Source organism: Sesamum indicum, unplaced genomic scaffold (genome assembly GCF_000512975.1).
Source record: "Sesamum indicum cultivar Zhongzhi No. 13 unplaced genomic scaffold, S_indicum_v1.0 scaffold00121, whole genome shotgun sequence".
In the NCBI taxonomy this organism is placed as follows: Eukaryota; Viridiplantae; Streptophyta; class Magnoliopsida; order Lamiales; family Pedaliaceae; genus Sesamum; species Sesamum indicum.
In genome coordinates this window covers 109,533-124,269 of record NW_011628050.1, presented here as the reverse complement: position 1 = coordinate 124,269, position 14,737 = coordinate 109,533, and the positions used below count along the sequence as shown (strand labels likewise).

Genomic DNA, 14,737 nt, shown 5'->3' with positions numbered 1-14,737 from the left:
TAATTTCTTATCACAATTTATTTTTACAATTATTTATTCTTAAATTCAAAATTAACTTGGGAATGCTAATGTGTTGTTTTGCAGGTCCGTTCTTCAAATATTTTTGTACAATTGGCCTAAGTCTATCGGCACGGACCAGGCTTATTGGATCCGTGCTAATTTCACACGCATCAAATATATAAAAAAGGAAAAACAATCATCTTTCAATTGGGCGTATTTGCCTAACATTTTAAATGTTTCCAAAATGAGGTATTTTTGTAAGTTTGTTGTGGCTATTTAAAATTACTTTTTCCTAAGATATAAAGGATGGATAAATTTGTAACTGAAAGGGTGTTTATCAAATTTGAAGGGTTACAAATAAAAGGCTAGATTGCATATTATTCCTATATGTTTTTAAAGATTAGTTAAAAATCTCTTTGTATTTTACAAATAGGTAAAAAAAACCTTATGTTTTCTTACATATAGCACACTTCCTGTGACGTCCGTAGAATTTTATACGTAATTGGAAGACTAATTGGTAATTATTAGGAATTTAAATTTAATTAGTAAATAAATTATAGATTGAATTTGAATATGTTAAATTGTAGTTTGTTATAATATTTTAAAGCAAATCATATTAATTAAGAAATTTAAAAGGACGTAATGGGTATTTTGAGAAAAGTCTAATTAAATAAATAAAATAATAATAATATCATATATATAACATATAATACTAAATAATATATATATATATGTAAATGATTTATATATATTAGTAAATAATATATCTACTTATATATATGTGTGTAAGAGAGAAAGAGACAAGAAAAGAAGAAAAAAAAAAGAGATGAATTTGGGGAGGGGTGGGCTTTACCCACCGCCCTAATCCCTCATAAATATACATACTTATATATATGTTTATATGTACAAGCATCAAAACAACTGCAATTACTTTCTTTCTTCAGTTAACGCGCAGCGAGGTAAGAAATTCCGAGGTAAGAAATTTTATTTTTATTTTTATTAATTTACATAATTATATTATTTAATTAGTCCGTTTATTAAATGTTGATTATATTAAAAGCGATACACTATTTAATCAGAGTATTTTATGATTTTGGCTATTTACATTGGTGTCGTATTAAATATCACATGTGCTATGAAAATGATATAGTTGGGTAATTAAAATATTAGATTTGTTAGATTTAATTATTATTATAGCTAATTTACACAATTCCATCGGAATGATTAACCAAATATGTAATTCTATGTATTATTGTTTAATTAAATTGTATAGCAACGATAAATTGACAGAAAATTTGTAGAAATATTTCAGAAGTTATATTTTAGAAATATTATGTTATTAATGAGGGAAAATGAGGTTTCGGTGGTAATGTAATTTACGAATGTTATTAAAAATTATAGTTATAAATATATAAGGGGTTTGATTAAGTGAATTCTTATGAATTATTTGGTAGATTAAATATATTGATTATACGTATTATAATTTATTATAGGACGTGACGACAAGGTAGAGGGTTGAGCAGTCCCTCGTAAAACAGAAGTATTTTAGGATATAAGGTAAGTATAGCTAATTGGTTATATATATATATATATATCTATATGTGTAATATTGTATATGTTATACATATTGGTTTCTTGGATGCGATCGTGGACGTGGCTTTATAATATTATACGTGGCTTCCGTATATTGATTAGTTGTGGTTTATTTGTAAGATTACCCTAATATTGGTGGAATTGTTATTATGTGTCATATGTGTTTGTAATGGTTGGACGTGAGAGTGGTATGATTACATGATCGTATAATTGATTGTCGTATTAAATCAAATTGGAAGTTATTATTGAGGAAGTAATTGTTGTAAAGAATAGAATGATGATTGTGAGTTGAAATAATAGATGATGCATACCTAGTTGGGAACACAGTCAATGGTTTATGAAAATGTGATTGATGATGATATCATTGATAATGAGATATGAAAAATATATGATTTAAACTAGGTACCATGGCGCGTAGGGTACCGGGGTATTTCGGGGCAGCAGGGAATATCCTGTGCTGTTAGCTACACACTGGGATGGTGTGGGGGTATTATGTTTGTTGTGATGTCCTGTGCTATACTGCTACACAGCTGGAGTAAAAGAGTGTGGGGATATCACACAACGGGTATCCTGTGCTGTATATGATATGATGATGGCCGGCGAAACTATTGACTGATGTATACCAATTAGAGTAAGTGGGGCCCCTAACTAATAAACGATAATGTCGAATATTATGTCATAGATTGATTTATAATTGTGAGTAGGTATTACTTCTTATATTTGATGTTGCTCTTGATACTGACTGTTAGCCAATCTGACTGCATGTACGTGAAATTATTGCCTGTGTATATATATAAACTGATCAGCTATACTTATTGAGTAGGCAGCTCATTCCTTGCCACGTACTTTTCAGGGAATAGGTCACACTGACTAGCTACATTGGACTTTGAGTTGTGCTGTCGTTCTTATTAGGTGGGTCAGCCGTGACTTCTGAAGCCAGAGTTTTTGATTGTTGGGTTGTTAAATATTTTGGTCTTTTATCGGGATTTGTATTTAAAGTTGTGGTATGATTTTCCTTAAGGTTATGTACATGAGAACATCTAGTGAAGGTGAACATAAACTTTCGGAGGTATCTATTATCTTTTGTGGTATATATATATATATTATATTGATAAATTAGAATTTATTTTACGAGTTGAAAAAAAATTACTTATAGAATGAATTTTGATTAAAGAAAGGATGAAACAATGATAATTAGATGTAGCGAGTAGGGGGTGCTACACTTCCCCCTCAACTGTTACATCTAAATTATTAAGGGTTAAAATTTAATTAATTTTAATATGTATTATATCTATAATTATAACATATAAATATAAACTATTATTAATAAAAAATAAAAAATAATTAAATTAATCCCACCCCTCTCCACCCGGCTACCAAGCCCCTCCCCTTTCCACCCGCCACCCGTCCTACCCCGCTCGCATGGCCCATCATAGATGGGGGCGACGGCAATGTCTTGGCATCGCGGTAGCCAATGTTTTTTATAAATTTATAAATTAATTTAAAAAAAGAAAAATTTGAAAATGAAAATAAAAATTAATTTAAAATTTTAAAATAGTAAAAAAAATATTAATATTTTTATTATAAACATATACCAGTAATTTAAGTTTTAATTATTTATAAGAAATAACTTATTAAAATATTCTTCAATTAAATATTAATTTAAATTATTTAATAAAATATTGTTATTATTGTTCTTTAATATTATACTGATATAATACATAAAGTTTAAAAAATTAATTTAGTATACTGATTTTTGCATTGTGATTTTAATTTGATTTTTACATTTTTTGTATTTTAAAAAATATTATTTACTTTTTAGTAGGGATGAAAATACAAAAAAAATAATTAAAAAAAAGTTACAATAAATATATTTAATCATCATAATTTTAAATACAATATAGGGGTATATTTGTCAATTTATAGAAAAAATATTAAAGTCCGCAAAAAAGTCATGTCCATCCATATCACTCACGAGTGTAGTTTACCTTCTGTGAGCTTCTAATAGAAGGGGGACTTTGCACAGAGTTTTAGAAAATAAAGGATTATTTTTTCTTTTTCTAAAATATAGGGGATTTTTAGCCAATTTATGAAAATATATGGGGTAATATGCAATTTGGCGAAAATAAAAGTAATTCTAAAAACTCAATCGGCACTTACCCGTTCGCCCCAAATAAAATCCCAAACCAAACTTTCCATTCCCACCATAGTATGGCCTCCGCCGCCGTCGATTCCCCCGCCACCATCGCAGACGGTGGCTCTCTCAAATTGGATTCAATACCCATTGTGGATATCCGGCTTCTCTCTCAATCGGAACTTTATTCGCTCTCCCTCTGCTCTTCCTCCGCCTTCAACCCCCGCCGTTGCGATGACGTCGTCATCCCCAAGATTGATCGCTCCGTCTTCAACGAGTCAGCGGGCTCCCGAAAACAGACTTACTCCCGTCTCCGTCTGGCTCCTCCCTCCTCATCCTCCACAGCCACTTCTCGCCGCCGAACCCCCCATCTCCGTCCCACCGCTACCACATTTGCCAGTATTAACAGTAATAATGCGGACCCAGAAAACGCTGAGAATTCCCAGATTGTTTCACTTCTCAAGCAATTATTTGTAACGGACTTGAATCCTGACGAGTTGGTCCCAGTTAAAATAGATTACTCACATTCTCTACCTCCTCAACAGTTGTCATCGCTGCCCCCTACCTCCCTGTCCAATGTGGTTGCTACAGGCTACAAAAGGAAGCGTGGCCGTCCTCGTAGGAATGAACTCTTAGGAAATGAAGTGGAGTCGGTCTTGGGTGTTAGCGTTGTTGATATCAATGATGATGCGGATGGATTTTCTTCTCTGAATGAAATTGTTGTGCATGAGAATGTGGAGGATAGGGATAGAGAAGTCTTGAACAGGGATGGAGTGGCTGTGGATTTGGTAGCATTGGGAGCGGTAGAGCATCCTTACCGAGAGGAGATTAGGCGCAGGACCGAAGGGTTGCAGACTGAGGAGGAGTTGTTAGGATTCTTGAGAGGCCTGAATGGGCAGTGGGGAAGTAGGAGGAAGAAGAAGAGGATTGTGGATGCTAATGAGTTAGGGACGGTGCTGCCGATTGGTTGGAAGCTTTTACTCTGTGTCAAGAAGAAGAATGGTCAGGTGTGGTTGGACTGCCGTCGATACATAAGGTTCTTTCTTAATCTCTGCCTTTGCTCCTTAACGGGTTCTGTGATGCTATTATCTAGGACTATGAGGAAAAAGATTTATCAATATTAACGATATGTTTCTTTTAAGATGGAATTATGCACTATGCAGTTATTTTGGTGCTTGTATGAGCTGTCCTTGCTAATTTTCTTACACTTTTATTTGATAGTGGGACTATTAATGTTCTGTTTCTGCATTAGGGGACCATTGCTGATCCATGTGATATAGCCCTAAACTTTATCATCATGGATATTAAAACTTGTTATACAAATGTGTCTGTGGTGCGAATTGATTCAGGTGATAGATTGATGTTATTCTAGTCTTCAGGAGGACTGGCACCAAACTACGTTAGCACTGATAACATAAGGAGCTATTCATTATATCTGTTCTAGCATTTAATCACTGAAAATTCATCTCATGGGATATAGGCTCATCACATCGTCTACCTGATGTTTTGAGAGAGATATCAAAATAACTACCTTTGGTATGTCTATGCACTTCTGCTATTGTATATAGAAATAACTTTTGTGGGGTCAAAGTTGTCAAAGGCACAAGGCTTTCTTTGGTGCAAAAGGTGCCATAGAGCCATGGCATAGGGGGCAAAGATGCTGTGCCCAAAGCCGTGGTGCACAAGCTATCTAAATTAAATGCCTTGGGTATCTATGCACTTCTACTATTGTATAAAGAAATAATTTTCATCTGGTCATGGTTGTTAAAGGCACAAAAATGCAAGGCGATGCAAAGATGCCATGTAGCAATGGCACACGGGGCAAAGGTGCCTTAGAGCCATGTTGCACAGTACTGTGTGCACCTTTTGGAACATGCTTCAAATGTTCCTTACCTATTTCTTCCTCCCCCCCCCCGCGAATAGAGTTGCATGAAGCAAAAATTAAATAGAAATTGTACTTATGAATGTATAGAGTTTGCTTAAATCCTAGTAGCTCAGATGTTCATATACATGAGTTACTTCTTTTGCTAATTCCTATGGGCACAAACTACTATGATATAAAAGCATCCTTTCCCCTTTCTGCATTTTCCTTCAGGTTTGAAGTTTTGCGTTCTTGTTGAACTTGAAAAGCAAAAGATAAGTCTAATAAACTTTTTTGATGCTTTTCTAGAACATAAGAATCAGAAAATATCAAACTTAATAGGAGGAACTTTTTGTTTTGGTTGGAACATATGCTCATTTACCACATACTGAAGTACAATACTTTTAATTTATTTCCTTTAGAAATCGTTAATTGTGAGAGTTTCAATTGCATTAGGAAGGGTTCTAGAAGAATTTACCATTACTTACATACTAAGGATGTGATAGGCCATCCCAATTTTATGATCCATAGTACTTAAAATCCATGCTACTTCAGTCATGATTAGAAAGTTTGGTAGAAGTACTTGCTGATTGTTGCTTTAGCAAATTTTAGGATCTGTTTCATTAATTTCAATTATAGTATAGATTGTTATGTAGCATAAATGAAAATCTTACACTGGCCTATTAAGGAGATTGCTCTGTAGATCGTTTTTATCTGCATTTGGTAACTGATGGTTTTGAAACTCAGGTGTTAACTGCTTATTCTGGCCTGGGCTTTAAGTTTAACTTAATGTATAAACCAACCAGGAGTTATATTTGGAAATTAACTGAATATATATATATATATATATATATATATGTCTGTGTGTGTTTATATATATCAGTCAGGACTCAAAATCTTTAATTTGGTTTAAGAAAAAGATCAGTTGCAGAGTTTCTTGTTATTGAGTTCTCAAAATATAAGCGTATCTTGCATGATCATAAATTATCTCAGGACTTCATTAAATATTTGTCTTTATAAAGAGAGTTAGCCAACTATGGTAACTCAACTTTTTGAAATGAAGCCTGAAACCTTTATGCAGATTAGGTAAAACCGCAAAAGTGAATTCATGTTAACCTGATACTTAAAAAACTCAAACTCATGGAAATATTTTTTGTATTAGGAAAAAAAATGGTGATTGAGTGTTTCCTGAGTATCAAATTAGGTTTTTTCAGTCACAGGTAAATTTTTATTGATACATCTGAACTATTTGGGGGACATTAAATGAACTCTACTTTATTTTCCCTGCTATTCAATAGGGTGTTGTTGTGAAGGACATATTATCTTCAAGCTTGGGTCCAACTTGTAAGGTGGTATAAAGGAAGCTGCTAACAATCCTCAAATTCATCTTGGTTACTGCATTGCATTGTCCCCTTTCCTCCTTTTTGTAGCTATGGTTCGGCATACACTTAATCATGTAATAACACTTGTTTCTCAGATTTCCAAGAGGCTTATAGATCAGTTCCAAAATTTTCTTTGCGTGACGATACTATTAGTTAGACTGTAAATTTTAGTTTTTTTCCTGATAATTTTAGATCTTGTGAATCCCAACTTATACCTCTTAATGATGGATATTTAAATTTGTTGCTCATATGTATTTTCTAACAATTGTGGTAATGATATTTCTTCCTTCTAGATCTTTCTGCTCTTCAGCTTTAGTCAGAGAGAGAGATTACAAAAGTTGTTTCTCCTTTTCTCTGTCTCTCCTGCCCCATCCTTTGACTCCTTCATTCTGTTTCTGTTTTAGCATTTTCTTCTTCCTTGATTAGAATAGTTTCAGTCATAAATTACCTAAAATATAATACAATCAAGGGATTTTAGACAATGATGAGATTCTTGATGCTTGCAAACCTTGTTTGCAATCAGTTTTGGCTGTTGAAATTTTTACGAGTTTGCTGCATCATGGTGTACTAGTAGAAAGTGTATTACTTAGCCATATTACTGAAAAAATCTCCAGATGTTAGATATTGCATCTTTAATTCAGTAGAATCTCCCAACAGATAATATTATGCATTAAAGATAGAGTGTTGCCTATCAAATCTATACTGCTAATATCTTGAGTCCATTCTTGCTGTATAACTAGGCAGTTTGCTGATTAGTAAATCATATAATTGTGAAATTGCTGATTGTTGAGTTCTTATGCCTAATTTGACAACTTTCCTCAACTAACAAATTGGGAGTAATGACTTATCCTTCCAATCCAACAATTTGATAAAATTATACATAGTTTTGCTTTCCCTTTAATATGGTTTTGACTGTTAGTTCTTTGTTCCGCTTTATTTGGGGCTAGTAGATTATTGTTACTGCTCTTGGCAATGTGCCCCATTTGGTGAGCAGTTGTCAGTTCTGTTTATTGAATAAGTTTATACTATTTTCCTCATGCCAGCCCCAGTGGACTGTATTTTGTGTCATGCAAGGGAGTTTCTTCATATTTGCTCTCTCTTCATGGTGTCCACCATACAAATTCATACAGCTCTGCCCGGCATAATGAGATAATTGACGATGCCGATAAGTTGACTACCTTCACTGTAAGTTGGGTCATTTTGCCATTTATGTTTCCTCTCATCATGAACTTTGTTTCCTTTATATATTTTATCTTTTTTCATGGGTAATGATACAGGTTGCAGATCTTGCCGTTCAGGTTGATGACAGAAAGGAAAACTTAGTTTCGCATACATCATTGCCTACTTTTGGTTCCACATCTGGTAATCATGAAATGCAAGTAATAATAAAGGCCAGGGATTTGCCAGAGGCGAGTGCACAAGACACTTTCCATTGCAATAAGTGCAATATAACTTTCAATGAGAAAGATGAATTATTGCAACACCAATCATCTCTGCACCGAAGAAATAGATACAAAAATGGTATGCGCCTTACCGACGGGGTGATAATTAAAGATGGAAAGTATGAATGCCAGTTCTGTCATAAGACATTTAGTGAGAGGCATCGGTACAATGGTCATATTGGTGCCCACGTGAGATACCAAGCTAACATTGCTGGAGAATCATTAGGTGGTCTTGTGGGAGAGTCTGTTGATCCCAGTTCTTTTGGATTTTCTGTGCGAGACACTATGACGGTAAGATCATTAGGATCCGACAATGTCATGGATATTTGTAATGCTACTGCAAATAATGGGCTGAATATCTGCTCACCACGCGATGAAGATAATGATCATGATGGAGATCTAAAGGAAGGTAAAGAGAACATGATGGTTGCTGAAGCTACTGATATAGTTGTTGAAACAAATCCATGTTCAGTTGCTGAGGGTAATGACAACATGATAGTTGCTGAAGCTACTGATGTAGTTGCTGAAACAAGTCCATGTTCAGTTACTGAGGGTCTCTTGTCTGACAATAGGAACAAAAGTTTCAATGATGATGCATATGCAGATGGTTGTGTAGTTGAAAAAATTGATGCTGGTGCCAGTTTGCAAGGAAAGCTGTTGGGGAATCGTTCACCTTTGCCTCTGGACGATGCAACACGTGGTGTGACAAATGTTGGTGAACTTCAGGATTCAGCTTCAATGGAGAAGCCTGAGCAAAGTATGATATGCAGAAGTAGCTTGTTGGATTCAAATAATCATATGGAAGAATGTGATGTTGTCAATAATGAGCATATCTCTCCAACAAACAATGAGCTCAAACCGGATTCGGAGAATTTTACAGTTAACGGATCTATATTCAACTTTTTTGGAACTTATGGTGACCAGGAGAAAGATTTAGCTGCCAATTTAATGCAGCAGAATAAATTCAATCACTTGCCTTGTAAGAATATTGGTAACACTGATAACACATCAACCTCTAGATCAATGGTCTCCAAGCTTGACAAAGTACCTGACATCAGAATGCTGCCTACATCTCAGGATGATGAAGTATTTGATCAAGCCAGTATTCCTTGCTCGGTACGTAAATTCAAAGTTGACGAAACAGGTAGCGTTGGTACCTCTGAGAAAGTTGGTTCCAAAGCGGGCAGTGATTCTGTCAGTAGGCATGACAAAGTGCAATTTGGAATCAGTTCAGTAATTCCATCTTGTGCTGAGCAAGAAAATGCATCCAAAAGGTATGACACTGAGTCGTTCGCTTGTCAGTTGAAGGAGCCTGCGGTGCAGAACTCTTCTAAAAGCAGGTTGATTACTTTATCTGGTCATGAAAGCATGTATGGTTCTCAAAACAATGATGATGGAGTTTGCAGAAGAAAGATTTTGCTGCCTGGATTTGGCGATTTCCGAAATTTTGGGAATGGTGAATCAAGTGATCCTTTCAGCAGTCGTCATGCTCTAATAAATTCCAATTCCGTTGCAGGAACTGAGCAGGATAGGAAACTTGGAGTTTGTTCTGGTTTTGCACCTGCAACTGATAAACAGTTTTTTACAGAAGATAATATGATTAGGATATTCAATGGTGCCTTGGAGGAGAACAAAGAGGAGCCATCTGCAAGTGTGTTACCTAAGCAATCTGATGTTATGGAAATCTCTGTTGAGGCATCTACTTTCTACGCTACCCCTGCTAATCGCTCTGAAGTCAATGAAATTGATAACAGCAGAAAACATGAGCTAAGCCTTTCTTTTGGTAATTTTCAGGTGGAACAGTGTGCAGATTCTAACACCATCGAACAACATAGTTATCAGCCAGATAATTTTAACATTCAATCTATTGTCCATAAAACATATGGTGATCAAATACCTTCAAGTACAATAAATAGTCATATACCTGGTGATATGAAACAAAGAAGACCCTCTGGCATTAGTTTCCCTGATCCATCCTTCCACATCCAGACGCATGAACTTGGCAGTCGGTTTAATGAAGCTCGCCCTGGGTGGGAGTGGAATAGGCCCAGAGGAGAGGACATAGGAACTTCTGGCCAAAACTTTATGGTTGGTTTAGCGAACAGCAGCTCACAATCTGCTGGGGGTGTGACAGCTGATGCCTCCTGGAGAACCGGTCATGGCAATGTGTTTCAAGGTTGTTTTGATGCTGCTTCAGGCCACCAGATTTCATCACCAAGCTTTTTTGGCACTTTTGCCTTGACATCAGATAAGGTAATTTTCCAAAATCTTCTATGTGCAATATAGATGGAGGAGATAATTGTAGTATCAAATAAACTGAAATCAAGCATATGATTGATTTTATAGTTTTGCTAAAATTACTCACTTTATTTGGAGATTGTTTTTAGTTAAGTTTTGTAAGATTTGGAAAACTGAGTTTTGGGTTTTTAAATGTTTATTAAAAAATGTGATGAGTGTTTGGTATTGTTTTTGGAGAGGTTTTTGATATTTTGACATTATTCTTTGGGGAGACTCTGTTTGGGCTAGTTTCATGTCTCCCAAACACTTCCGCTAAACATAGTGATTGGTTTTTATAAACATGAAGTAGGGAGATGAACAGTTTTCAAACTAAACGGTGTTGGCTCAGTTTACTTAAAACATTTTATAAGCTCCATTAATATGTGAGATGTTTTGTGGAGCTAATAAGATGCTATATCTTACTTTTTAAATTATGTGCTGTTTGGATAATATAAGAACTTTGAGCTAGATCTTAATAATGACAATAAGGTGACAATTAGAGGAGTTCATTAAGATCTTTAAATCATGTAACGATGTCCTTACTTTCTTAGAGGGGCTTGTAAGATATTAACATCTCATTCATCTTTGATATTTTTCAAGGCCTTAAAACTCTCATAAGATGTTCTAAAACACTTGTAAGTTCATAAAAGTATCTTCAAAACCAACTTCATCTAGAACCTAATGTTCCGTTGCTGCCTGTCAACTTGACCTTTTTGCCCCTTCTTTAAATTCAATATCAACTACATCTGATAATTCAAATTTGAGATTATTAGATTCGTCATATTTACCATAGGGCAATGGTTATATGTACGAAAAGATATATGGATATAAGCCAAGTAATGAAAATCAAAGTAAATTCATGCCTTTGGCAGGCAATCTGGTTTTGCTCTCATTTGGTCCAATGATATACTTCCCTAGAAAAGGTCTTGATTTATGGAGTTAATTATGTGGCTGGTATAAATTTTATTTTTGGGTAATGCGAAGTCTTTATATGTATAAATATTTTCTTTAATAGGTTATGGTAAATATTGGAATTTTGGAGAAAGTGGAACATGTAAACATTCTTATTACTGAGAAAATGTCAAATATGCGATTCTTTGTGGGGCAGAGATTAAATGCATTGATCTGAAGTTCTGTGATATTATATTTGTTAAAAGATCAATCAAAATAAGTTTCGATAGTTTGATTTTGTACTATCACCGCCTAGGGATTCAAACTTCGCTGAGGGGGCATGCAGTGTCCGAAAATTGTTTACTCATTCCTTCATCTTTAGTTACTCTTTAACCTTCCTTTGGTTGCCAAAGATTAGTTGTTTTTCTCCTTACTTAAAAGCATCTGATTGTAGGAGGTTATGGGACTTAATTTTATCTACTATGCTACAACATACAGTTATCAAATTTGTATCTTTACAAAATATACGATCGATATATACATCCCCCAGAAAATAAATGAAAACATCAAAGTGAATATTTTCCAAATCAATTTTCTGCATGCTATTCAGATCTCTAGAACATACGTTTGAAGTTTATGACATTATGAGGGGAATTGGTGTTGAAACATGAATATGATGCTTTGGTAATAACAATAGCAACAAATCCTCCATTTTTCTCCTGAATAAGATCAACACATGTTTTTCATCCTAAAAATTATTAGTTAAAACTATAGCTTACATTGAAGATTTAATTACTAATGATTGATTCATCAGATATATATTATATTATATACATTATTTGGTTGCATTTGACTAACCATAACTTTTCTGTCTTCTGAAGCTTTATTGACAAGTGAACCTGTCAGGTAAACTAATTTTCATCACAAGCACATACGCATAAGAAAAAGACTTTGTTTTCCTACCATCACTTTTCTCCAACTTTTCATGAGGCTCATATTCCTATATGATTACCAAGTGTGGTAAAATCAACTAAGAGGGCGTTTTGTGAGCTTATAATCTCTTTAAAGCATCTTATAAGGAGTTTGTAAGATGTTTAGATAAATTTTTTAGACAAAGAGCTTAAAGCTTAAAAAATAAGGTGTTAGGTAGAATAAAGAAACATTATTCATTGTTTAACTAGATGCCATGTATTTTGTAAAAAAAGTACTTCTCACTTATAAATTTATCTATTGTAATATTGTAATTTTGTTGAGATAGCATGAATCATGTGTGTTCTTACTGGGAATAAGATGTAGGAATTTATAAGCTTGTTTAGAAAAAGCAAGAAGTTGGTAACTTCTTTTTAATATTTTAACAAACTCCTTCAAATTGATTACAAAATTTGTCTACTAATCTTACCAAATACTTCAAAAACCTATTTTAAAATGAGATTTTGACATCTTATAAGATGTATAAGCATATAAGATCTTTTAAATAAGCTTAGCCAAACACCCTCTTAAGTCCTAATATCATTTGTAATTTAGGATAAAACACTTTTATGCATGTGTCTTTTTGTTTTACCAAATTCGAATGGATTGTCATTAAAGTGTCTGTTGTTGTTTGGTTCAAATATCTTGACTCTTATGTTGGATAAATGTTGTTTGTACGCAGGTTTGATTCTTATGAAGCAAGCTAGATTCACAACTTGATTTTAAGAAGAAATGTCTTTTATTCTTGCTTTGGCTTTCCCTATAACATCATAGTGAAATCCTTGACATTTATGTGAATGTCTCTCTCCTTTGCTCCCTCTGGCTCTCTCTCTCTCGTGCTTATTTCTCCTTTGATCGATGATATTAATTTGTTGGACACCCACAATTGTGGATTTGTAATGTATGATTATCTTCGCATCAAAGTCTTGAATCCTAAATGATGAACGAGTCTGTCTTTCTTGTGCTGCTATGTACTTATGCTTTGTGAATATGCATGCGTGGGCAGGGTGAAGAAGGTTCATTTGGTGTGAACAAAAACTATGACACTCGCGCTGACGTGGTGAGACCAGGTAGAGCTGAACCCGTGGAATACAGTTTTATGGGCGACCAAAGTTCAAATTCCTTGGCCGCTGAATCCAAGATTTTCTCGTACACCCCAAATATGGATCAAGGATTAGGTTCCACATTTTGGCTGGGAAAAGATGCATTAACACCAAATACTGCTCATAGCAATGAGGTTGCATCTGTTTGCGTTTGGTGCAGAAACATGTTCTTTCATGAACCTACTCAACTTGGGACACAAACAGGTGCAATAGGCACTATTTGCCCATCCTGCAGTTCAAGAATTCCAGCCCCGTTCAATGTACTCTAGAGTTCCTTATCCTCCTTTAAATGTCTACTTCCTCGGGGAAAATGTTCTTTTTCTTGTTTACCTTTGACATTTCTTTTGTTCATTACAACTATGATCTGAGACAATGGGTAGCTTTTTGCAGGTTGTAGTGATTATTCACCTTAAAGAAAGAACAAATTTTAGGCAGCTTTGAAAGAATAAGTACGTCACCTTCTAGCTGGATTTTAGCTATTAATTTTCTTGAACTGCAAATTTGTGTGAGGTTACATTTGGATTGATGTATTCAAAATTATGGATTTCAAAATACCTAATAACAATTCGAAAGGATTTGTTTGGACTATCTTAACAACACAGATTTTGAATTATATTTTGTTAAATGTTGATTAACTCCAATTTATCATTTCAAATGTAGCTTGATTGAATTTTGTAGATTTGAACGGAAGGAGCAAATCTAAAACTCCCCAATTATGCTACATTTGGATGAAAGTACCTGAATTTGAAATACAAGTATATAGAAATACAAGTGATACAAATGAGTTGATCACAATATTGTCTCCAAATATTCTCTCTCTCACTTTACATTTCTCTCTATGTTCTTCATTGGAGCATCACCATAGACTCCATCGATTTGAGGTTTGTAAAGAGTGGGTTACTTTGGTAATATTTCATTAAGGGCGAGCAAAAGGCATTTCCACGGTTTCCACATTATTTCGAGCAAGAACCAACGTGGGGGAATTTTTAAGATGTTCGTGAGGTGATTTTCAAGACAACAAGAAAGTTCATATGTTCTTAATCTAATCAAGGCATAGGCTTGTCTACGAGCCAGATTTGGATACA

The 14,737-nt window shown here is 34.4% G+C and overlaps 1 protein-coding gene across 1 annotated transcript; it reads left to right on the top strand.

Moving 5' to 3' along the window:
- The first annotated feature begins 3,747 nt into the window (after positions 1–3,747).
- LOC105179084 lies at positions 3,748–14,095 on the top strand. The gene is made up of 4 exons (XM_011102679.2): positions 3,748–4,763; positions 8,014–8,155; positions 8,248–10,665; positions 13,556–14,095. The coding sequence occupies exons 1-4, from the start codon at positions 3,805–3,807 to the stop codon at positions 13,919–13,921; spliced, it is 3,885 nt and encodes a 1,294-aa protein (XP_011100981.1). The 5' UTR covers positions 3,748–3,804; the 3' UTR covers positions 13,922–14,095.
- The last annotated feature ends 642 nt before the right edge of the window (positions 14,096–14,737 follow it).